The sequence below is a fragment of the Lutra lutra genome, chromosome 7 (genome assembly GCF_902655055.1).
Source record: "Lutra lutra chromosome 7, mLutLut1.2, whole genome shotgun sequence".
In the NCBI taxonomy this organism is placed as follows: Eukaryota; Metazoa; Chordata; class Mammalia; order Carnivora; family Mustelidae; genus Lutra; species Lutra lutra.
The window spans coordinates 62,970,814-62,992,929 of record NC_062284.1 but is presented as its reverse complement, the minus strand read 5'-3'; the positions used below and the strand labels follow the sequence as shown (position 1 = coordinate 62,992,929).

At 44.9% G+C, this 22,116-nt stretch overlaps 1 protein-coding gene across 21 annotated transcripts in view; it reads left to right on the top strand.

The window, feature by feature from the left end:
* PPIP5K1 (diphosphoinositol pentakisphosphate kinase 1) overlaps positions 1-22,116 on the top strand; it is a 47,668-nt gene that overhangs the window by 103 nt on the left and 25,449 nt on the right. For 7 of the 21 annotated variants that reach the window (XM_047735739.1, XM_047735732.1, XM_047735734.1 and 4 more), the window contains exons 2-27: positions 3,571-3,666; positions 4,137-4,311; positions 4,772-4,967; positions 5,398-5,488; positions 5,715-5,800; positions 6,134-6,288; positions 6,419-6,520; positions 6,967-7,128; positions 7,242-7,363; positions 8,645-8,746; positions 8,997-9,083; positions 9,201-9,276; positions 9,421-9,530; positions 9,616-9,698; positions 9,870-10,001; positions 10,168-10,289; positions 10,589-10,771; positions 15,359-15,500; positions 15,881-16,104; positions 16,415-16,542; positions 16,756-16,870; positions 17,036-17,143; positions 17,812-17,928; positions 18,084-18,248; positions 20,072-20,221; positions 20,842-20,932. In XM_047735739.1, coding sequence (XP_047591695.1) covers positions 4,165-4,311; positions 4,772-4,967; positions 5,398-5,488; positions 5,715-5,800; positions 6,134-6,288; positions 6,419-6,520; positions 6,967-7,128; positions 7,242-7,363; positions 8,645-8,746; positions 8,997-9,083; positions 9,201-9,276; positions 9,421-9,530; positions 9,616-9,698; positions 9,870-10,001; positions 10,168-10,289; positions 10,589-10,771; positions 15,359-15,500; positions 15,881-16,104; positions 16,415-16,542; positions 16,756-16,870; positions 17,036-17,143; positions 17,812-17,928; positions 18,084-18,248; positions 20,072-20,221; positions 20,842-20,932 — 3,196 coding nt within the window. In that variant the 5' untranslated portion in view covers positions 3,571-3,666; positions 4,137-4,164. Of the gene's footprint in view, positions 1-62; positions 192-3,570; positions 3,667-4,136; positions 4,312-4,771; positions 4,968-5,397; positions 5,489-5,714; positions 5,801-6,133; positions 6,289-6,415; positions 6,521-6,925; positions 7,129-7,241; positions 7,364-8,644; positions 8,747-8,996; positions 9,084-9,200; positions 9,277-9,420; positions 9,531-9,615; positions 9,699-9,869; positions 10,002-10,167; positions 10,290-10,588; positions 10,772-15,358; positions 15,501-15,880; positions 16,105-16,414; positions 16,543-16,755; positions 16,871-17,035; positions 17,144-17,811; positions 17,929-18,083; positions 18,249-20,071; positions 20,222-20,841; positions 20,933-22,116 lie in introns of those variants that run through there. The other 14 variants (XM_047735743.1, XM_047735737.1, XM_047735740.1 and 11 more) reach the window with 7 other exon arrangements.

The window sequence follows — 22,116 nt, the reverse complement described above, 5'->3', positions numbered from 1 at the left end:
GTAAAGTGGGCTCGGTTGGTGCTGTGGGCAGTGTTTAGTACCCGCTGGGGGCAGCTTCGGAAAGAGGCCGGGCGGAGAGGCCTCAATGTCAGCGTAGGGAGAGTAAGGCGGGGGCGGGCGAAGGCTGGTGGAGTCGCATCGGAGGGCGGTATTCGTGACCGGGAGCTGTGTGAGGAGAGACACCGGAGGGGGTCAGCGAGAGAAGAGCGGGGTTTGAGGATTTGCGGGAGGAAGAGGGAGTCCTGAGTGAGGAGCGGAGGCAGCAAGGGAGCGGGTCAGGGTGGGGAGGTCTGCATGAGGAAGGGTGGAATGGAGTCGACGCGGGAGAGGATCGCTAGAGGAAGGGGTTGTTGCAGAGAAGAGGGGACCCTGGAGAGAGCTAGTGTGAGGACGGAACGGATCGTAGGCATTCTTTGTGGGGAATCATTGAGGGTTCGATATAAATATGTTACCAAGTGTAGTGACGACTCTGCGGGTTTCGAGAGCTGCTTAACGCTGGAGAATGACTGAGTGAGAGGATTAGTTGGATTATTAATTGGATTAGTTGGTCAGTGGTGGGGGAGGGGCAGCAGTGTTGTGAGTGGTTGGAGGGGGGTCAATGGAGAGTCACTTTTAGCAAATGGGAAGAGAGAAGTATGGTTGGGTTGATAGAACAGGGGCATCGGCACAGTTCATCAGTGTCAGAATATGGGTATGTATGAAGGAGTAAGCATTGCATCTAGAGGGAATTTAGGTGGGAAGAAGATCGTGTTGGTAGGCCGAGGAGTTTTACCTTGTTGGAAATATTCTGCCTGAACTGTGTATTAATGTTTCCCCCTTTAGCACTAATGGTGCCCTGTATTAAGTGCATGTTGATTAAGGAAATTAGAGAACTCCTGCAAACAACCCCGAATTCTAAGGGATAAAGAAGTTAGACAGTTTACCCTCTCTTCTGCCCTCTTAGATCTGATTTAACATCCGTTTTTCTGAGATTACCCATCTGCCTCACCCTTTCTCCCTACCTACCTACCTTCTCCCCACTTCTGACCCTAATCTGCCTCACCCTTTCTCCTCACCTACCTACCTTCTCCCCACCTCTGACCCTCCCTTTTTTTTACGTCTATTTGCATTGATTCAGGCGGGCATTAGACTGCCCTTTAGCCCTTTTGTAGAGCTTGAAGTTTTCTTTTGTTTCGCAACAAAGTACTGAAGGAGAGGGGGATGGGGAGAAGGGCCCAGAAAACGGGAATAGCTCTTGGAATACCACATCAAATCCCAGCCTTTCAGAGGTACATCTAAATAAATCCTGGCTTATATCATAGCTATTTCTGTCAGGCTTCTATCTTTGCTTTGTTAATTATGAATTTAGGCCTTTCCATTTCTCTTTAGCCCCATGCTTGTGAACAGACTCCCATTCTATTACACTCCACCCCGCCCAACCCCATTTTAAAGTTATAATAGAATTTCAGGAAAATGACTCTATACATTCAGTAGAAAACCAGGAAGGACTTAATGGGAAAAAAGAGTGAAGGATTAGGACTCTTAGACATGAGGGAAAACCCCTGGTTCAGATAAAGGATAAAGGGTGCAAAAAAATTCAGCTTGCTTAAACTGTACAGGTACCTTGGGAGTGCCACAGATCATGGAAGTTGGGTCAGGTCACTAAAAAGGAGTTCAAGGAAATAGCGTATTAATCAGGAGAGGGAAGTGTATGTGTAAGACCTGCAATAGACAACTGGAAATGTGGCGGTGGTGGTGTTTCTTTTAAGATTTTATTTGTTTACTTGAGACAGTGAGTGAGAGAGCATAAGCTGGGAGAGGGAGAGGGAGAAGATGATTCCCCACAGAGCAGGGATCCCTACGTGGGACTCAATCCCAGACCCTGGGATCATGACATAGGGCTTGATCCCAGAATTCTGGGATCATGACCTGAGCTGAAAGCAAATGCTTCACTGACAGCCACCCAGCCTCCCGAGTACTGGAAATGTTAAGTCTAAGTCGAAGGAGCACATTGTAGTTGAGTAGTAGAGTTAAGCAGATGGTAAAGACTAGAAAGGTCAAGGTCTGCATAAAGGTTAGCTCTAACTTTCTAATCAAAGCTGCAAATCCCACTTGCAATGGAAGGATTTAAAATAAAAATACAAAGTAATTGTTGAAGACTATTTAAAAAGTCCATAAGATGAAATCCATTTACTTACCGTGTTTGTGGCTTTCACTAGAGTCATTGGTTAGTATTTCTGAGAACTTTTAGAGAATGTGAAAAATTGCTGCTGGGTGACTCAATTATATTTTTGGAAAAAAGCAGCATATACTTATCCCTGCAAGTTAGTATTAACAAATGTTAACCTTTTGTGTATTTGCCTTAGATTTTTTGACATATTTCAAAAAATTGAAGTAAACATTACAGATAAATTTGTAAAGTTCCACTCAGATCCTTCTCACTTCATTTTCCCCTCTCAGAGGTAACCATTACCATGACTTTAATGTCTTTCTTTACAGTCCATATTTTTAGGCTTTTACTAATTATGTATACAGTCATAAATTTATGTAATATTTTTTACTTAGGCAAACTGAATTGTACTGCATGTGTATTTCTGCAGTTTGCATTTGGAAATTGTCCATATTATTACAGCTTTGATTCATTTTTAAAAACTGCTGTTTTAAAAATTGCTGTTATCATTTGTATTACTACACTGTATTTATCCATTCTACTTGTGACCTCTGAGTTTTCAGTTCTTCCTGTTACCAGCAGTAAGGTTATGAACATCTTTGCCCATGTCTTGTTATGTGGAAGAGTTTTTTACTGCAGAAATTCTCAGCCTCGATACTACTAACATTTTGGACTGGATAATTCCTTGGTGTGGGGGAATATCCTATGCATTTTAAACTGTTAAGCAGCATCCTTGGCCTCTACTAATTAGATGTCAATAGCAACAGTTGTGACAACCAAAAATGCTTCCAGTCAAATGTCCCCTGACCAACATAATCACAATTAGTTAAGAACAACTGTGGTAGGTGTGTATATGGAGAAGTGGAGCTACCAGATTATTCTAACTCAAGTGTAAGTCTTAAAATATTCTTATTGATAATGGCTCTAGACAAAATTTTATCCTATTAGAGCTTCTGGTGTAAGGGACGTTGGCCTAGAACAGACTTGGGTCTGTAGTACCAGGACATGGTAGAGAGAAAACTGATGTTTCGGTCTAATAATGGGTAGAGGCTATTGTATGGATGCCTGTATCCTCAACCTCCCAGTTAGCACTAGACCTCTTTCCTTGGCAGATTTTTCTGGACTTGGGCATTTGTCTTTTAAAGTAGAACATGTGAGGGAGGGACAGAGGTTATAGAGGATTTTAATGTTCTGATATAATGCTAAGGACATAGGGTTCCCTCAATAAATCTTTTTTGAGTTAATCCTTGGTAGGAATGAAGATGGGGCTTAAGGTCAAAAGCAGTTGAGCTCTCACATTCCCTCTGCCCTTTAATTAAATTGCTGAGTTCAACACTACTGTGGGGAGATGGTAAAGGGATAGGAACATTTTGGAATGAATCCAAAATGGGAAATGTCACTCTAATCTTTTCTTCTGGTAGGAATCAACAGTAGCCTTCAATGAGGAACTGCCTTTTCCATTTGCTGCTGGAGTTAATGCTGTTTCCTGCTGGCGGAATCGGGGACATGCCAGCACTGTAAGGGTTAACCTGCTTATTCTCTCACCAGTCTCATGGTTGGGAAAAGGAAAACCTTCCTTTTCTCTTAGGCATTTTTAGTCATGTCAAGTCATAGCCTGTCAAGTCATAACTCATGTGCCTCCTTTCCTGTTGCTCCTTCCTTTTTTTTTTTTTTTTTAAAGATTTTATTTATTTATTTGACAGAGAGAGATCACAAATAGGCAGAGAGAGGGGGGAAGCAGACTCCTTGCTGAACACAGAGCCCAATGCAGGGCTCGTTCCCAGGACCCTGAGATCATGACCTGAGACAAAGGCAGAGGCTTAACCCACTGAGCCACCTAGGCACCCCCCTGTTTCTCCTTCCTATCATAGTTTTGTTTCGTTTCCCCTAGTCTCCTTGTGGTTCCCTCTTTATCACTCCACATGCCCCATTCCCACCACTGTAATGGTGTTTGGATTCTGAGCTAATGGGATACCCTCCATTGCAGAGCGGGATGAGTGGGTGCTCTGGCGGGGATGTGGTCACTGCCGGCCAATGAGGGCGAGAGTGCCACAGCCCACTTCTTCCTGGGAGCTGGAGATGAGGGCCTGGGCACCCGTGGAATAGGCATGAGGACAGAAGAGAGTGACAGCGAGCTCCTTGAGGATGAGGAGGATGAAGTGGTAAGACTAAGGAAAATAATGTAACTTGGTGTTGGGACCCTTTTCATAGAGAGTTGAGATTCCATTGGTTGGAGACACTTCTCTGCTCTCTTGAGATGCATAGGTTTCCCGTTATAAACAGGCCTTATCCCGATTAAGTGGAGAGGCAGTAGAAATTGGTTAGATTACCTCTCTTTGAATCCCCTGCCATTATGCTCTCATCCTGTTGTATCACTGTTATTGGTTCTCTGGCTCTTTTGCCTGAGCACGCATTTCCTACCATGGAAAGACTCCTGTTCTTTAGGCAGTAGGAATCCCTACATGTACGCCATTCTAGACCGAGTTAGGAGACAACATTTACCCCATAGGTCCAAAGTCCTGGCAAGGAACTCTGTGCCCAGAGGAGATGAGACGGGGTTCCTTAATAGGGATGGTCTCAGTGGAAAGTTCTTAAGTTCCTGACAATACTTCTTCTCTATAGCCTCCTGAACCTCAGATCATTGTTGGCATCTGCGCCATGACCAAGAAATCCAAGTCCAAGCCAATGACCCAAATCCTAGAACGACTCTGCAGGTTTGACTACCTAACTGTTATCATACTGGGAGAAGATGTGATCCTCAATGAACCTGTGGAAAACTGGCCATCTTGCCACTGCCTCATCTCTTTCCACTCCAAAGGTTGGAGTCTGTGAAGGAAAATGGGAGGGAATAGAGTTGGGAATGGTGGACTGGGAAATTACTGTCAAATAGTACAGAGGTCGTCAGCTCTTCCTGACATACTGGAGAACAGTGCAGAGAGGTTTGCTTTCCCAATAATCATGGAAGAGTTGCTGGAGGTGGTTTAAAGGTCTCATGTGAAGCTCAGAATCTAAGTCTCTGAGGGTCTCTGACTGAACTGTGTCTCTGGAAGGACCCTAAAAATACTATCTTTTTCACTTTTTCCTGATGGATATTCTAGACTTGGGAAGTTGGGCAGAAGGACAAGTATTTGGTTGGATGGGTGGAGGAGCTTAGTGGGAACTTTAACTTGTAATACATCTATTTCTCTTGATCTTTTCTCACTCTCCTTCACATTTTTTCTTTGATCTATTTCCTTTGTCTATCCCAGGATTTCCTCTGGACAAAGCTGTTGCTTACTCCAAGCTTCGAAACCCCTTTCTTATCAATGACCTGGCTATGCAGTATTACATCCAGGATAGGTATAGCTTTCTGTTGATTGGTGGGATGGTTGGCCCTGAGATCATATCCGTTTAGAGAGCCCTCTCTGGGAGGGGCAGAGTCAAACAAACATGCCTAATTTTTGTATCATGCCCTCTTGAGTTCTCTACCCTGATATCTACCAGTTCCTCAGCAAATGAAATCCCTAGCCACTTCCCTTGGTCACGATTGCCCACCTCTCCCAGCTAATTTATTTGGGGGCAACAGGAGGGAGGTTTACCGGATCCTGCAGGAGGAAGGCATTGATCTGCCTCGGTATGCTGTGCTCAACCGGGACCCTGCCCGGCCTGAGGGTGAGTACGTGGCTTTGTCCAGTCCTGCCCTGCCTTGCGTTCTATGACTTACCCCGGTTGTCCATCCTCTAGACGTCTCCATATACTACTTATCTCAGTGAGCCTTTGGTTATTGGGTTATGTGTAGAGTTAGAGCTATGGGTCCTTTAACAGAGCCTTGGACCTCTTATGTAGGTACTACTATATTTATATGCCACATAAATATTGCCGTACCTATTACTAACATATGGTCATAGAAATTGGGGGGTTATGGAGATTAAAACTCAGAGAAATGGGAGTTGGAAGTATTCTACAATTCTCAACCCTGGAGATGACCACATACCTGTCTTTCAGAATGCAACCTGATAGAAGGTGAAGACCAGGTAGAGGTAAATGGAGCTGTCTTCCCTAAGCCCTTTGTGGAGAAGCCAGTGAGTGCAGAGGACCATAATGTTTACATCTACTACCCCAGTTCAGCTGGAGGAGGAAGTCAGCGCCTCTTCCGTAAGGTATGGGAGACATTTGAGCATTGGGGAAGTCAGATAGGTAGAAGGACAAGAATGTGGTTGTGGGGAGGGAAGCTGGAGGATGTGAGGACAATGTGGAGGCAACACTTTTTTCTTCCTTTTCTTCCTGAAGATTGGCAGCCGAAGCAGCGTTTACTCTCCTGAGAGCAGTGTCCGAAAGACAGGATCATACATCTATGAGGAGTTTATGCCAACAGATGGCACAGATGTCAAGGTTATGGTGGATATAGGGATTTAAGAAGTCATAAATGTTTGGGTGGGATGGGGTGCTTGGGAAGCAAGTAGAGGTGTATGGAGAGAGTCATAGAAAATAAAGCATGAATGTGATTTGCTTTTGTATTCGGGTGAAGATAGTGAGAGAAGTGGACCTTTACATGTTACTATCAGAACAAGGGCAAGGGTAGTGTGGAAAATGGTATAATGTTGGTAAGTTATTTCTTAATGAGGACTAGGTAATAGATCTGGAGGCCCAAAGAAAAACCTTCATAAATATATTTTGGTGGGACTCAGTGAGAAAAATGTTGGTCTCCTTGTTCTTTGTACTCAGAGTTTTTTATTTTTGTTTTTACTCTGAAACTAGTTTTCAGACCTAGTCCTCATATTATCTTCTCATATGCAGGATGAGCGGTGGGCATACTCAGTGATGCTATGTACCTGCAGGTATATACAGTGGGGCCTGATTATGCCCATGCTGAAGCCAGAAAATCTCCAGCTCTGGATGGGAAGGTCGAGCGAGACAGTGAAGGGAAAGAGATTCGATATCCAGTCATGCTGACTGCCATGGAAAAGCTGGTGGCCAGGAAAGTCTGCGTAGCTTTTAAGGTGGAGGAAGGCCCATGGTGGGTGGTGCTGTGGAATGAGGGCACGAGACAGGAGCAGGGGTCTGGGAAGAAAGAGTGGCTCTCTTGTTTTCATCTTGCCTCTTTCCACTGCAGCAAACAGTTTGTGGTTTTGACCTTCTTCGTGCCAATGGTCACTCCTTTGTGTGTGATGTCAATGGCTTCAGTTTTGTCAAGAATTCAATGAAATACTATGATGACTGTGCCAAGATTCTGGGGTAAGGGGCACAGTGGTCTGGACCGGGCAGAATGGGCTTAGAGAAGAGAGTTAGAAAGCTTTTGTTTTATTTTAAATATTGTAAAAAGGACTTTTGAGTGAGAAAGGAAAACAGGAAAAGGGCTCCTTACCTTCTTGCCTTCCTAACGTCACACTCCCCAGTTAAAACTGTTAACAATTTTATACATACCAATGTGTCGTCTTCTCCCATATATAAGCAAACTATATTTATTGTACTAAATGTGATCATACTGTAATACTGTTTTGAAACTTTTTTTTAAAAAAATTTACCACATGTTATTTAAAAATGTGGAAAGAATGATGAATATAGTGAGTATTCATGTGTTCACTGTCAAGCTTTAGAAATAGAATATTAAGAATTGGGGTACCTGGGTGGCTCAGTTGGTTAAGTGGCTGACTCTTGATTTCTGCTCAGGTCATGATCTCAGGGTCCTGGGATCGAGCCCTGTTTTGGGCTCCACGCTCTGTGGGGAGTCTGCTTAAGGATTCTCCCTCTCCCTGTACCCCTCCCCCTGTTACATTCTTTGTCTCTAAAATAAATAAATAGATCTTTTTCTTTTTTAAGATTTTATCTTATTTTGTTTGATAGAGAGAGACACAGTGAGAGAGGGAACACAAGCAGTGGGGGTGGGAGAGAAGGGAGAAGCAGGCTTCCTGCCAAGTAGGGAGCCCGGTGTGGGGCTTGATCCCAGGACACCAGGATCACGACCTGTGCCAAAGGCAGCCGCCTAACAACTGAGCCACCCAGGCACCCCTAAATAAATAGATCTTAAAAAAAAAAAGAATATAGTTGAGGCCCATACCTTCCTCTTGCTAGTTACATCCCTTTCCCTCCCACCCAGATATAACCACAATCCTTAATTTGGTGTTTGTCATTCCCATGCATTTTTTTTTTAAAGATTTATTTATTTTAGAGAAAGCGAGAGTGTGTGAGAGAGAAAGCGGGGAAAGGGACAGAGGGAGAGAATCTCAAGCAGACTCCCCAGTAAGCACAGAGCCTAATGGAGGCTCAGTCTCAAGACCCATGAGATCATGACCTGAGCCGAAACCAAGTGTCAGAAACTTAACCAAACAAACCAAACAAACTGCCCCTGTCATTCCCATGCATTTGTTAATACTTTACTACATCTACAGGGAGTTTGGGGGGCATGTTTTTAGACTTTATATAATGTATTCTTCTATAACTTGCTAGTTTTTGTGAGCTTTATTCACATGTGTGGTGCTAGTTCATTCATGCAGTTCTTCATGTTTCTCCTTCTAGGAACACCATCATGCGGGAGCTTGCTCCACAGTTCCAGATCCCATGGTCCATCCCCACAGAGGCTGAGGACATTCCCATTGTCCCTACCACATCTGGCACTATGTGAGCAAAAGTATAAAATCTGGAGTAACTTACTTAAGGCACCTGAGTCAAACCAGTGGTTACTTTCTGACACTGTACCATCTGACTAGTGGAGCCTGGGTGTCTTCCAGGCATTTTCCTTGACCTTTCCTATATGCCTAATCTCAAGATAGTTTTTCCTCTGTTCTTTGACATGTCAAATAAGATGAAATGATGGGAGTTGGCGTGGAGTGGGTTGGAGGAGAGGCTCTAACAACATTCCTTATCTTAGGATGGAACTTCGTTGTGTCATTGCAATTATCCGTCATGGGGATCGTACCCCCAAACAGAAAATGAAGATGGAGGTGACACATCCAAGGTAGGAAGAATGTCCTAATTTAGACAGATGCATTCTTGTGAAGGAGATGGGGATGGGGCAGCTCCCCAAGGTTTTAACTGTCTCACCCCATACTGAAGCTTTTCCTTATTTCTTCAGATTTTTCAGTCTATTTGAAAAACATGGTGGCTACAAGACGGGTAAATTAAAGCTGAAGCGGCCTGAGCAGCTACAGGTAATGTGGTGACTCTAGCTGGGAGGAGCAGTGCTACAGAAAAGATAGAGAAAATAGGATTGGGTGCCTCAATGAGAGGCCAGGATGAAAGGGTAACTTGCCAGGACTTGGGCTCCGGCATGGATGTCCTGTTATTTCCTCTAGGAGGTGCTGGATATCACAAGGCTGTTACTGGCTGAACTGGAGAAAGAACCAGGTGGTGAGATCGAGGAGAAGACTGGGAAACTAGAGCAGCTGAAGTCTGTCCTGGAGATGTGAGAAAGGGAATAGGAAAGGGGAGCCAATGACAGTGAGAACTGGGTGCTGGGGTACAAAGTAAACTGTGAGTTTATCCTACAGGTATGGTCATTTCTCTGGGATCAACCGGAAGGTGCAGTTGACCTACTATCCTCATGGAGTAAAAGCTACTAATGAGGGGCAAGGTAAGATATAATACCCCCTTCCCATTACCATTCAAGTCTCCTCTTATTCTTAAACCTTTAGATGAACTTCTACCTCAAATCACCTTTCTGGGCTTCTCAGAAGTCCTGACATTTAGACATCTCCACTATTTTCTTTAGATGAGACCTATTCTTTGCCCCTTATTCCTGCAGACCCACAGCAGGAGGCCCTGGCCCCATCTCTACTGCTGGTACTGAAGTGGGGGGGAGAACTGACTCCTGATGGCCGTGTTCAGGCTGAGGAGCTGGGGCGAGCTTTTCGCTGCATGTACCCTGGAGGACAGGGTGAGTATTTTGGGGGTAAATAGCGGGGCCTGGGTAAGATGGTTAGAGAATAAGTTGATGGAATGAACATTTAGAGGCAATGGGGAAGTTAATGGGGGAAAGAGCATTCTTTCTTCTATGTGGGTATTTACAGCAGTCCATTCCTGTTCCTCCCCTTTACCCTCAGGTGACTATGCTGGCTTCCCCGGTTGTGGGCTACTTCGTCTCCATAGCACTTTCCGCCATGATCTCAAGATCTATGCCTCTGATGAGGGCCGTGTCCAGATGACTGCTGCTGCCTTTGCCAAGGTGAACACTTAACAGTTCTCCCACAGTCCCAGCTTCCATTAGGTAGAGAAAACAAGAGTTTGGAGATCTAGTTGGAAAATGTTAGGATGTTTATGTGCTGTCTCAGAGAAGTTTCTGCTTGTGTCTAACACATTCTATACTACTGAGAATAAGCTGAGAATAATTAGTGGGGATAGGCCCCTTGACCTATACTCCTCCTCTCCAAGCCAGCTCCCATTTGATCTCTGGGATCTAGGCCTTCTAGGCCTAGATGAAGTAGACTGGAAGGAAAACTAATAGATGGCATGCTTCCTCTCCAGGGCCTTCTGGCTCTAGAAGGAGAGCTAACACCCATTTTGGTACAAATGGTGAAGAGTGCCAACATGAATGGGCTCCTAGACAGCGATGGTGATTCCTTGAGCAGCTGCCAGCATCGGGTGAAGGCTCGACTGCACCATATTTTGCAGCAGGATGCACCTTTTGGTCCTGAGGACTACGATCAGGTCAGGCTCTCCCTATTTTTGTGCCCAACCTACCCCCATCCCAAATTCCTAGAATTCTAAGTAGTAGTGATCAATAATGGTAGGCACTGCTTTCCGTACATTATCTCCTTTAATCCTTACCCTTTGAGGTAAGTATAGGTCTATAATCTCTTATCTATAATTTCAGAAACAAAAAAAAGGATTGGGCACCAAGATTTATTTGGTAGCAAAACCTGACATGATAAGACTATGTCTAATTCCTGTTTATTTTGTTTAGTGTAAATAGTCATATATTGTGCTGCAGAAATATAAATGTGTTTAGTTATGCCCTAAGCCCTATTGGAAGTATTATATAATATGTGGCATATGTACTGTATTAATTTCCTAAAGTTTGAAAATTCTCAGTTCCAAAACTCAGCAGGTCACAAGGTTTCTGAATGAAATAATGTTTCAGTTGTTTATTGATGCATAAAAAACTATCCCAAACTCAGTGACTTAAAATAATATCCATTCTATTATCTTACTCATAATCCTGGGCTCAGCTGGTCTTGACTGGGGTGTCCCCTAAAATTGCCCTGCTACTGGCCAGGTTTTGGGGCTGAAACCATCTGAAGGCTCGACTGGGTTGCTAAGATGGCTGGACTTTGTCTTCTTGTTCTCCCTATAGTCTTCTCCTCCTCCTTGCTCTCCCTATAGTCCCTATAGTCCCTATAGGGGATCAAGCCCCTGCATTGGGCTCCCTGCTCAGCAGGAAGCCTCTTCTCCCTCTCCCACTCCCCCTGCTTGTGTTCCCTCTTTCACTGTCTCTCTCTGTCAAAGAAAAAAAGAAAAGATCTTTAAAAAAAAAGATTTTACTAATTTGTCAGAGAGAGAGCACAAGCAGGGGAAGCAGCAGGCAGAGGACTAAGTAGGCTCCTCGCTGCACAAGGAGCCTGATGTGGGACTCAATCCTAGGACCTTGGAATCATGCCCTGAGCCAAAGGCAGATGCTTAACCGACTGAACCACCCAGGCATCCCTAGGACACCGAAGAAGCAGAAGCTTCCAAGCTGGTTTTTTTTTTAAGGATTTTATTTTTTTAATTTTATTTTTTAAATTGTATTTATTTATTTGAGCACACATGCACATATTTGGAGGGAGGGGCAGAGGGAGAGGGAGAAAGAGTTTTTTAAGTAGACTCTGTGCTGAATGTGGGGCTCAACCCTGAGATCATGACCCAGCCAGAACCAAGAGTCAGATGCTTAACTGACTGTGCCACCCAGGTGCCCGTATTTTTTTTTTAAGATTTTATTTATTTATTTGACAGACAGAGATCACAAGTAGACAGAGAGGCAGGCAGAGGGGGAAGGAAGCAGGCTCTCTGGTGAGCAAAGAACCCAATGTGGGGCTTGATCCCATGACCCTGAGATCATGATCTGAGCTGAAGGCAGAGGCTTAACCCACTGAGCCACCCAGGCATTCTGGTGCCCCTATTTTTAAGGTTGTGATCTCATGTTTGTGAGATCGAGCCCCACATCAAGCCACCCTCACTAGGGAGTCTGCTTGAGATTTTCTCTCCCTCTCCACATGCCCCTCCTGCTCATGCTCTCTCTCTCTCAAATAAATTTCAAAAAATACTTTATTTTTAAGTAACCTCTACACCAAATGGGCTTGAACTCACAGCCTCGAAATCAAAGAGCTGCATGCTCCACCAACTGAGCCAGCCAGGGGCCCCTTCCAAACTCTTTTTAAAAAGTGTAGGCCCAGAATTAATTAATATAATGTAACTTTGTGGTTCTGTTGTCGTTGTTTATTGGCTGCAAGCAGTCACAGGGCCTGTGCAGATTCTAGGCAAGGGAAGGTAACAAAGAATTAATGACTATATTTAATCCACCATAAGAACTGTGGACTTGTACTACTTTTCTCCCATTTTACAGATGAGAAAACTTAGGCTCAGAAGAATTGAAGAAACCTTTCCAAGGTCACCCAGCTAGTATGAACCCAAGGAGTCTAACCTGAGAGCCCAGGCTGTTAGCCACTATAGTGCATTGCCTCATAGTATTAATCACAGTGGGTGCCATTACCCAGTGTCATCTTTTTTCTATGTATCCAGCCATGATTGACTAGAGATCACGTGCCAGACAGTAATTTTATGCCATCCTACTACTGGTATCTCATTTCTGATGAGTTCTTTTTTTAAAGAAAATACCCTTTTTTTTTTTTTTAAGATTTTATATATTTATTTGACAGATCACAAATAGGCAGAGAGGCAGGCAGAGAGAGAGGAGGAAACAGACTCCCCGCTGAGCAGAGAGCTCAATGCGGGGCTTGATCCCAGGATCCTGGGATCATGACCTGAGCCGAAGGCAGAGGTTTTAACCCACTGAGCCACCCAGGTGCCCCAAGAAAATACCTTTTTTTAATTGTAGTACCACTTGAATCATTTTCTTAAACGATTCTTTTTAAATTTTTTTTTTTTAAGTACTCTTTACACTTAACATGGGGCTTGAAATCACAACCTCAAGATCAAGAGTTGCATGCTCTTTGAGCCAGTGGGCTGCTCCCCACTAGGATCATTTTTTTTTTTTTTAAAGATTTTATTTATTTACTTGACAGAGAGATCACAAGCAGGCAGAGAGGCAGGCAGAGAGAGAGGAGGAAGCAGGCTCCCCGCTGAGCAGAGAGCCCGACGCGGGGCTCGATCCTAGGACTCCGAGATCATGACCTGAGCCGAAGGCAGCGGCTTAACCCACTGAGCCACCCAGGCGCCCCCCCACTAGGATCATTTTTAAGCATACACTTCAGTGGCATTAAGTATATTCAGAGTATCACGTAACCATTTCTGATAGGTTCTTCAGTGAGCTAATAGCTGTGCACATTGACTGGAGAATGTCATCTTTTGTGTTTTTCTCTGAGCAAGTCTTGATAAGGGCAGGACCTTGCTCTCTTATGTTCCAATCCATTGCTCAATGTCAAACTCAAAAAGCTAAATCTCCCTTGCTTCTTTTTTGCTAGCAAAAAGGACCTGGGTTGAATGTGTACATTCTACCCACAAGCCTCTTTTCCCTTCCCCGTTCTTCATTGACTATTACTGTCCTGAAAGCTTGAGCTGGAACCTCACTCTGAGGCAGGGCCTTTGCTCTAGGTCAAGCTAGCATTTTGTTAAGAGGAATAAGATTTTGTTATCTCTGTTACCCAATCATGAAACATTCTGTGGGGATTTTGAAGGGTTTTGGTTTAATCTTTATTCCCCAGCACTTCCCTTTCTTCCTTCCTTCTTTCCTTCCATTTTTTTTTTTAAAGATTGTATTTATTTATTTGACAGACAGAGATCACAAGCAGGCAGAGAGGCAGGCAGAGAGAGAGGAGGAAGCAGGCTCCCCGCTGAGCAGAGAGCCCGATGCGGGACTCGATCCCAGGACCCTGAGACCATGACCTGAGCCAAAGGCAGAGGCTCAACCCACTGAGCCACCCAGGCGCCCCTTTCCTTCCATTCGTAATTCATTTCTTCCTTTCTTTCTTTCTTTCTTTCTTTCTTTCTTTCTTTCTTTCTTTCTTTCTCTTTCTTTCTATCTTCTTGAGAGAAAGAGAGCTCACACAAGCAGGGTTCAGGGGTGGGGCCGAGGGAGAGCAGAGGAAGAATCTCAAACAGACTCCATGTTCCATGCAGGGCCTCATGTCGGGCTCAGTCTCACAACTCTGAGATCATGACCTGAGCTGAATTCCAGAGTAGGAAACTTAACTGACTGAGCCACCCAGGTGCCCCTCCCAAGTATTTTCTATGTGTATTTTAAAAATTATTTATATATATGGGGCTCCTGGGTGGCTCAGTGGGTTAAAGCCTCTGCCTTCAGCTTGGGTCATGATCCCAGGGTCCTGGGATCAAGCCCCACATTGGGCTCTCTGCTTGGCGGGGAGCCTGCTTCCTCCTCTCTCTCCCTGCCTGCCTCTCTGCCTACTTGTGATCTCTGTCTGTCAAATAAATAAATAAAATCTTAAAAAAATTATTTATATATATATTTTTAAAGATATCATTTATTTGAGAGAAAGAAAGGTGGGGGGAGAGAGCAGGAGTGCATGAGTGGAGGGAGGGAAAGGGAGAGAGAATCCCATGCAGGTTCCATGCCCAGTGCAGAGCCCAATGTGGGGCTTAATCTCATCACTACAACTTGACTGTGAATCAAGCCAGAACCAGGAGTCAGATGCTCAACCAACTGAGCCACCAGGTACCCTGACTTTTACTGGGGGTTCTGAAATACACTTGGGTAGGGGGCACATGTGCTGGACATAGAGCCATGGAGCCTGCTTAAGATTCTCTCTCTCTGTCCCTCCCCAACCCTCTCTCTTCCTCTCTTAAAAAGAAAAAAAAAAAAGAGCGCCTAGGTCTATTTGATTTCCTCTGGATTCTAAGACTTTTGCCCTCAACCCTTCTTAGATGACTATATGTTAGAGCAGTCCCCTCGTCCTAGAACTGATAGTATGCCCTGTAGCCTAGGAATCTTCATTAGAGTGAACCTACAAAATGGATCTTACTTGCGGGTAGTTCCTGTAATAACCTCACAGGATTCTGGTCAATTTATACCAGTTTATACAGAGCGTATCTTGCTTTTCATCTCCCTGTTCCCCATAGCTGGCTCCTACTGGAAGCACTTCCCTCCTCAACTCCATGGCTGTCATCCAGAATCCTGTGAAGGTCTGTGATCAGGTATTTGCCCTGATTGAAAACCTCACTCACCAGATCCGGGAACGGATGCAGGACCCCAAATCTGTAGGTGGGTATTAATAGTACTATCTTCCCTTCAAGGTTTCAGGTGTGGATGGGTTCCTCAGGCATTCCTGTGTCCTCTCCTAAATGTCTGAGACAAGGCAGTCTCATCCCTCTGATTCTACTGCAGATTTTTTAGGGTCTTTTTTTTTTTTTTAAGATTTTATTTATTTGGGACACAGAGAGATATAGAGGGCACAAGCAAGGAGAGGGAGAAGCAGACTCCCCACTGAGTGGGGAGCCCGAAGTGGGGCTCAGTCCCAGAACCCTGGGATCATGATCTGAGCCAAAGGCAGATGCTCAACTGATTGAGCCACCCAGGCTCCCAGGGTCTTTTGTTAAGAGATAAAATGTTCAGTTCATTCTGACTGTCCATCTTCCTTCCAGACCTGCAACTCTACCACAGCGAGACGCTAGAGCTCATGCTACAGCGTTGGAGCAAACTGGAGCGTGACTTTCGACAGAAGAGTGGCCGCTATGATATCAGTAAGATCCCTGACATCTATGACTGTGTGAAGTATGATGTGCAGCACAATGGGAGTCTGGGACTTCAAGGCACAGCAGAGTTGCTCCGTCTCTCTAAGGCATTGGCTGATGTGGTCATTCCCCAGGTGTGTCTCCTAGCCTAGGGGTATGGGCACTGGGAAAGGAAGGGGAGAAAAGCAGAAAGGAGGGATGGTGCGGGGCCCAGGGGAAAGAAACTTAAAGAATAAGCTGAGTTGCTGTAATTCTCAAGCTTTGCTCTGGCTCTGAGTAAGTCCAAGAGGCTAGCTGAGGAGAAACCTGGAGAGGGGGAATGTGGTGGATATGAAAGAAACCCTAGACCTGAGGTGAAGAAAAACATCATCTTGGGCCTAAGAATATGAGGCAAGAGGGAAACAAGATTCACTGAGGTACTTATTCCCGGCCTGTGGCCCCTAGGAATACGGGATCAGTCGGGAGGAGAAACTGGAAATTGCTGTGGGCTTCTGTCTTCCACTGTTGCGGAAGATACTACTTGACCTGCAGAGAACCCACGAGGATGAGTCTGTCAACAAGCTGCATCCCCTGTGAGGGAGGGCTGGGAGGGGTGCTGGATGGAGGGAGGGGTGTGTCAGGGAGCCCTTGGGGGAATACAGGTTGGGACAGCTTGGGGAAGGAACCAAGAATAGAAGAGATCCTGGGGTGGAAAGGAGAGAAGTATTTGAGATGGGAGGAAGGAGTTTGTGGAAGGGTGGGAAGAGGATTATGTGATGGTGTGAATGACTTAGCTCTTATCTCAGGTACTCCCGAGGGGTGCTCTCCCCAGGCCGCCATGTTCGAACACGTCTCTATTTCACCAGTGAAAGCCATGTCCACTCGCTACTCAGTGTCTTCCGTTATGGGGGTCTTCTTGATGTAAGGATCTTTTCTCCTCCAATCTATGAACGCTTTTTCCAGCATTTTTTTACTCTCCTCATGTTTCTCTTTTACTGCAAGCTTTCTGTATTCTCTTTGTCTCCCTGCCCCTTCCTTAACTCCCTTGTCCTTGGGCATTAGTTTTCCTCTTCTTGTGTTCTGTAGGAGACCCAGGATGCACAATGGCAGAGAGCTTTGGCTTATCTCAGTGCCATCTCAGAGCTCAACTATATGACCCAGATTGTCATTATGCTTTATGAGGACAACACACGGGTGAGGAGCTAACAGGGTGGGGTGAGGAGGGTGCCCCCTCTTTCTCCTCCTTCCCATTTTAGAAAGAAACTTTCACATCCTTATAATTTGTAGAATTCAGCGAGATGTGATACGGAAGCACAGCATGTCACAGAGAGGAACCTGGAGGTTCCTACTGGAACAGATAAAGGGTTTGGGGATGTTGAGTGTTGAGCCAGAGAGATAACATAGAGCATAACTCTGCATTAGGGAGGGTATAGAATTTGGGTTGATGTTATAATGAGTCTTTTTCTCTCAAACATTAACACCTTTTTTAATCTGGCTCCACAAAGATAAGTGTGGTATTGTATGAATGTGTATGTTGTATGTATGTATTAAGTGTGCTATTGTATGTACTGTAGCAAAGCTGAATGACTATGGGAGATGGATGGAAAGAGTTGTGGAACTGGGGGTTAGAAAGTCATGTGGGGTGGTGGATCTCAAATAGTGGAGGTGAGGGAATGAGGATCCTTTAACACTAGACTATAGTTAAGGGGAAGATATAATAGATCAGCCCCAGAATGAGTAAGACATTGAAACCTCATCCCTGGGAGGATGTATCCTCTGAGTTCCTTTTTTTGCCCCTGCTTGGTCTTCCACCACCATATCCAACTTTTCCCACTGCCCCTTCATCTGTTGATGCCCCATAGGATCCCTTATCAGAGGAGCGGTTCCATGTGGAGCTACACTTCAGCCCTGGAGTGAAAGGTGTTGAGGAAGAAGGCAGTGCCCCAACTGGCTGTGGATTCCGTCCAGCTTCTTCTGAGGTGGGTCCAAGTGCTGGGATTTCAAATTAGAGGACTTAGGAACCAAATGATGGGAAACTTGGAAACAGTGTAAGGAAGTAAAAGGATTGGGGAGTCTGGGATTAGGAGGCTAGAGGCCATAAACACCTTTCCGATCTGTTCCTGTTTTTGGGTAGAATGAAGAGATGAAAACAGACCAAGGCAGCATGGAGAACTTGTGCCCAGGGAAGGCGTCGGATGAACCAGACCGGGCATTGCAGACTTCACCCCAGCCCCCTGAAGGCCCTGGGCTCCCAAGGAGATCACCCCTCATTCGTAACCGAAAAGCCGGCTCCATGGAGGTAATGGGAGGGGCTTGAGAGAAAGAAGTGGTGGAATTGCTCATAGGGCAATATCCATGAATCCTCTGAATGCCCTTGGGGGATTCTTGGGACCTTAAGCAGAGTCCTCCTGTCCCTGGTAGACATGTTTTACTTCATTTCTCTTTCACAGCTGGTCTCCCAGTAAAGCTCCTTAAGCTGGCTGCTACTTCTGAGATTAAAGAGATGCTAGTGACTGGTACTTGAGATTAGGATTTTAACGGTGAAATTGAGGAGGAGGCCTCTGGATGAATGTGAAAATGCTGTTCTTTAAAAAGAAATATAGTAGAAACAGCATGAACTCTGGGCTGAACTCCCAGTCTGATACTTATAAGCTGTGTGACCTTGGACAGGTAACTTCTCCAAGCTTCAGTTTTTCATCTATGAAACACAAGCAATATCTACCATATAGATGCTCAGTAAACAGTAACTATAATAATAAATCAATAGCTATTAAAGACCAGGCTCTCTCCATCTCTTTGTTGCCTTGGGTAAAATTATAGCTCAGATAGGAGCAATTACATGACACTTTAATATCATCCTTTTATCCCAGAAAGGGAAGCAAGTCTGAAGGGCTCTTTGTCTTCCCTCTGTTCTGATGAGGATGGTTATCGGCCTGGACCTATGTCCACTGTTTTTGGTGTCTGTCTCTAAGGCTTAGTTCTAGTTCTGTAGCCTAGAAGGAGGAACTATTGCAATGTCACATTGTGTCCAGCTAACTCTGCTGATATTTTTGTTCAGGTCTTTTTTCTTGGAAAGATTTTTTTACCCTCTTTGACTCAGTGACACTCTTTTTGACCCCATGATTTATCCCTGTCTCAGGAACTTTGTCTGATTGGGGTCCTGCTTTGACAGATAAATCTATTCACTTGGCTCTGTACCAGCTCTCTGTCTTAAAGGAATTGGTCTTTCATTTTAGGAATATCTCAGAAGAATCTGTAACTAGCTTATATAGGTTCAGCCAGAGGTATACAGTTCAGATTTTGGAGAAAGCTAAGAAGACAAACTACAGTCTGTTTATTCTTTTCTTCCTCATTATTTTACTGTAGGTTTGATGTTATGAATACTTGGAGCTTCTTTAGGAGGGGTAGGCATTGTTTTCTCTTTGAGGTGTAAGTTAACTTAGTATCCGCAGTACACTAGTCCCCTACAGACTAACGTGGATCAATCAAGTGGACAAGAATGATGTGTAATCTTCCATCAGTAAACTGCTTCTCCACATCTCAGTGTCTTCCCCATTCACGTGGTCAGCCAGTCTCTCTGGCACTGTTGTGCTTAACCCTTTTTCTTCTTCTGGTTTAATGAGTCAAGAGACAGGCAAAGCAGAGCTCTCTGTGTATCATCTCTCAGACTTGGTGAGTTGGCGTTTGTTCTTTCAAGCCTACAGAAAGCTTCCTGTTGTAATCACATTTCTTCGTCTTAGTTCCTTGTGTTGCTTCTACTATGGCTCATCCAGGATGGTGGTTGCCCAAGACATGCTCCTCAGCTTTGCAAGAAAATCTTCTCTCTACTCCTTGGTCACACAGCCTTTTAATATTAATATTTCCTTTTCTTATTCTATAGGTATAGGCATTGCTGTTCTTATCCTTATCAACTATAACCTTCCTCCATCCATCCCTTCTCCTCTCGTCACTTCAAATTTTTGGACAGTTTTAGAATACAGAATCTGTGCCTTCATAGCAGCTGTACCCTAGGTGATCATCCTCTCCAGACTTAGAACTAGCTCTGCCCAATGGGCCCTGGGGCTTTTGGGAGCCTGGGAGTTAAAGGAGCTGTGACCGGCTTTCCACCCGGTCTGATTGCAGGTCATGAACATGCAGTGCACGGGGAACCTGGACCTGATCCCCTTGCGGGGACGGCGCCGCAGGAGGTCAGGAGACCTCCCCAGGCCTTCCCCAGTCATCGGCCTACAGCCCCGGGCTGTGTCCACCACTCACCTGGCATCCTGCACACAGGTGTCCTCCCCCTACTTCATCTTCCTTTCCTACCTCTGTCTTTGCCTTTTGGGACCTAGGAATTCAGAACACTATCTGGGGGTGGTGGGGTATGTGTGTGTTGTGTTTCGTGTGATTAGGCCCTTTGTAGCCTTTTTAAAAATGTCTCCAGACATGGAAGGGAGGGTTTCCTGATACAGATAATAAACCAAGTGTGGTTGCCATAACCACAACTGTCCCATGGAAAGAGGAGAAGGTAGCCAGACTTTCCTTCTTATCACAGCTCATTTATTGTGATTGACTTTCTGAGTCCTGTGGAGGGATACATAAGATTAGGGGACCCTTCTCTGCTGACAACTGAGAATGGTTGAATAATCATTTCTCAGATTTGGGATAGAAGGGCTGTGGGGACAGGCATCTTGGAAATACAAGTGCTATCTGGTATATAGGATTCCCTGGACAGTTCCGTCTGCAAAGTATGCTCTACATTCCCTTTCCATTCTTTCTCCCCATTAAAAAACCTTTGGTTCATCCAGACTTTCTGACATTGCTTGGCTTTATAGGGGCAGGAATTCGGGACCTGGGTTTTAGACGTCTTGGTTGAAGTGGCAAAATGATAATATAGAGTCCTTTTTCTCCAGGTGCTTTCTGAGACTTCATCTTCGAGGCCTGGTGGCTATCGGCTCTTTTCGTCTGCACGGCCACCAACAGAGATGAAGCAGAGTGGCCTAGGTATGGTTTTCCAGCATTTCAACTGTAGTTGAGAAAGGGTGTCTGTCTGTTCTAAAAGGTTCTATTGTGGGAAACCTTAGTCGAGGGTGTTGGGGTCATCTAGTCAATGGAATTGTTGGGTGGGGCTAGGGAGGATGAATTGGGAGAAGCCATGTTTAGGTGTGAACTTTGATCCCAGGTGATTGTTTCCATTTCCAGGAAGGTGTTTGTCTTTTGGTTTTTTACACCCACCCCCATTTCTCTGGCTCAAGGGCATTTTTCTGGCTTCCCCTCTCACTCCTTATCTGTCCTCCCGGTCTATCCCAGACCTTAAGGGACCATGTAGACTCTGAAACTTCAGAGTTATCAGAGACAAAACTATAGAGGTACTTGTTACCTCCTCATAAGTGTCCTGTTCCTCATTTGGAGTTCTTGTGCCATGTCTTCCTCTGAGACCTATGTTTATTATATCCCTGCTCTGGCCCCTCCTACCTCCATGCCCTCTCCTTCATCCTCTCCTAATTCTGTAATTTTTTTTTTTCCTTCCTTCCTGAAATTTGAGGGACATATCTGAGACTGGTGTAGTGGCAGAGGCTTCTCTCAGGACTTTGAGGGAATGTCTCTTGATTTTTTTGATTCCTGGAGAGGGGTGGAGAACATCATTCAACCTTTCCTAAGAACACAGACTGCAGGAAGGACCAAGCCTCAGAGGGTATTGTATTCTTTGGGAGTGGGGAGTGGTCCTTGGGAGGGGCTATCTTTGAATACAGGGCCTTGTGAGCCAGTAAGTAGAACTGGCAGTTTGAGACAATTGTGTGGGGTCTGGACTTGGTCCTCTGGCTTCTATCTTGTCCTATTATTCTTTATCTCCTTTCATTTTTCTGTTACTTTTGTCCTTGACACCCAATTTCCTGGCTGCAAAATGGTTAGCTTTTGGACCAGCAGGGGGGAAAAAGGTTTTTGTAACTTTTCTGGCTAATTTTATGGGAGTAGGTTGCCTTCTGGATCCCTGAAATGAGGTAGATGGATTGGGGCATGAAAAATAAATGACAAATATATAGATCTGTGACATGGACTTCTCTTCCCAGAAGTTTCAGTAAAGAATTGGTTTCAGGTAAGCTGAAAATGAGGATAGTTGTGTCTGGTCCAGTTAAGTAGGAATGCTGTCAAGAACGAGACCGAAGGGGCGCCTGGGTGGCTCAGTG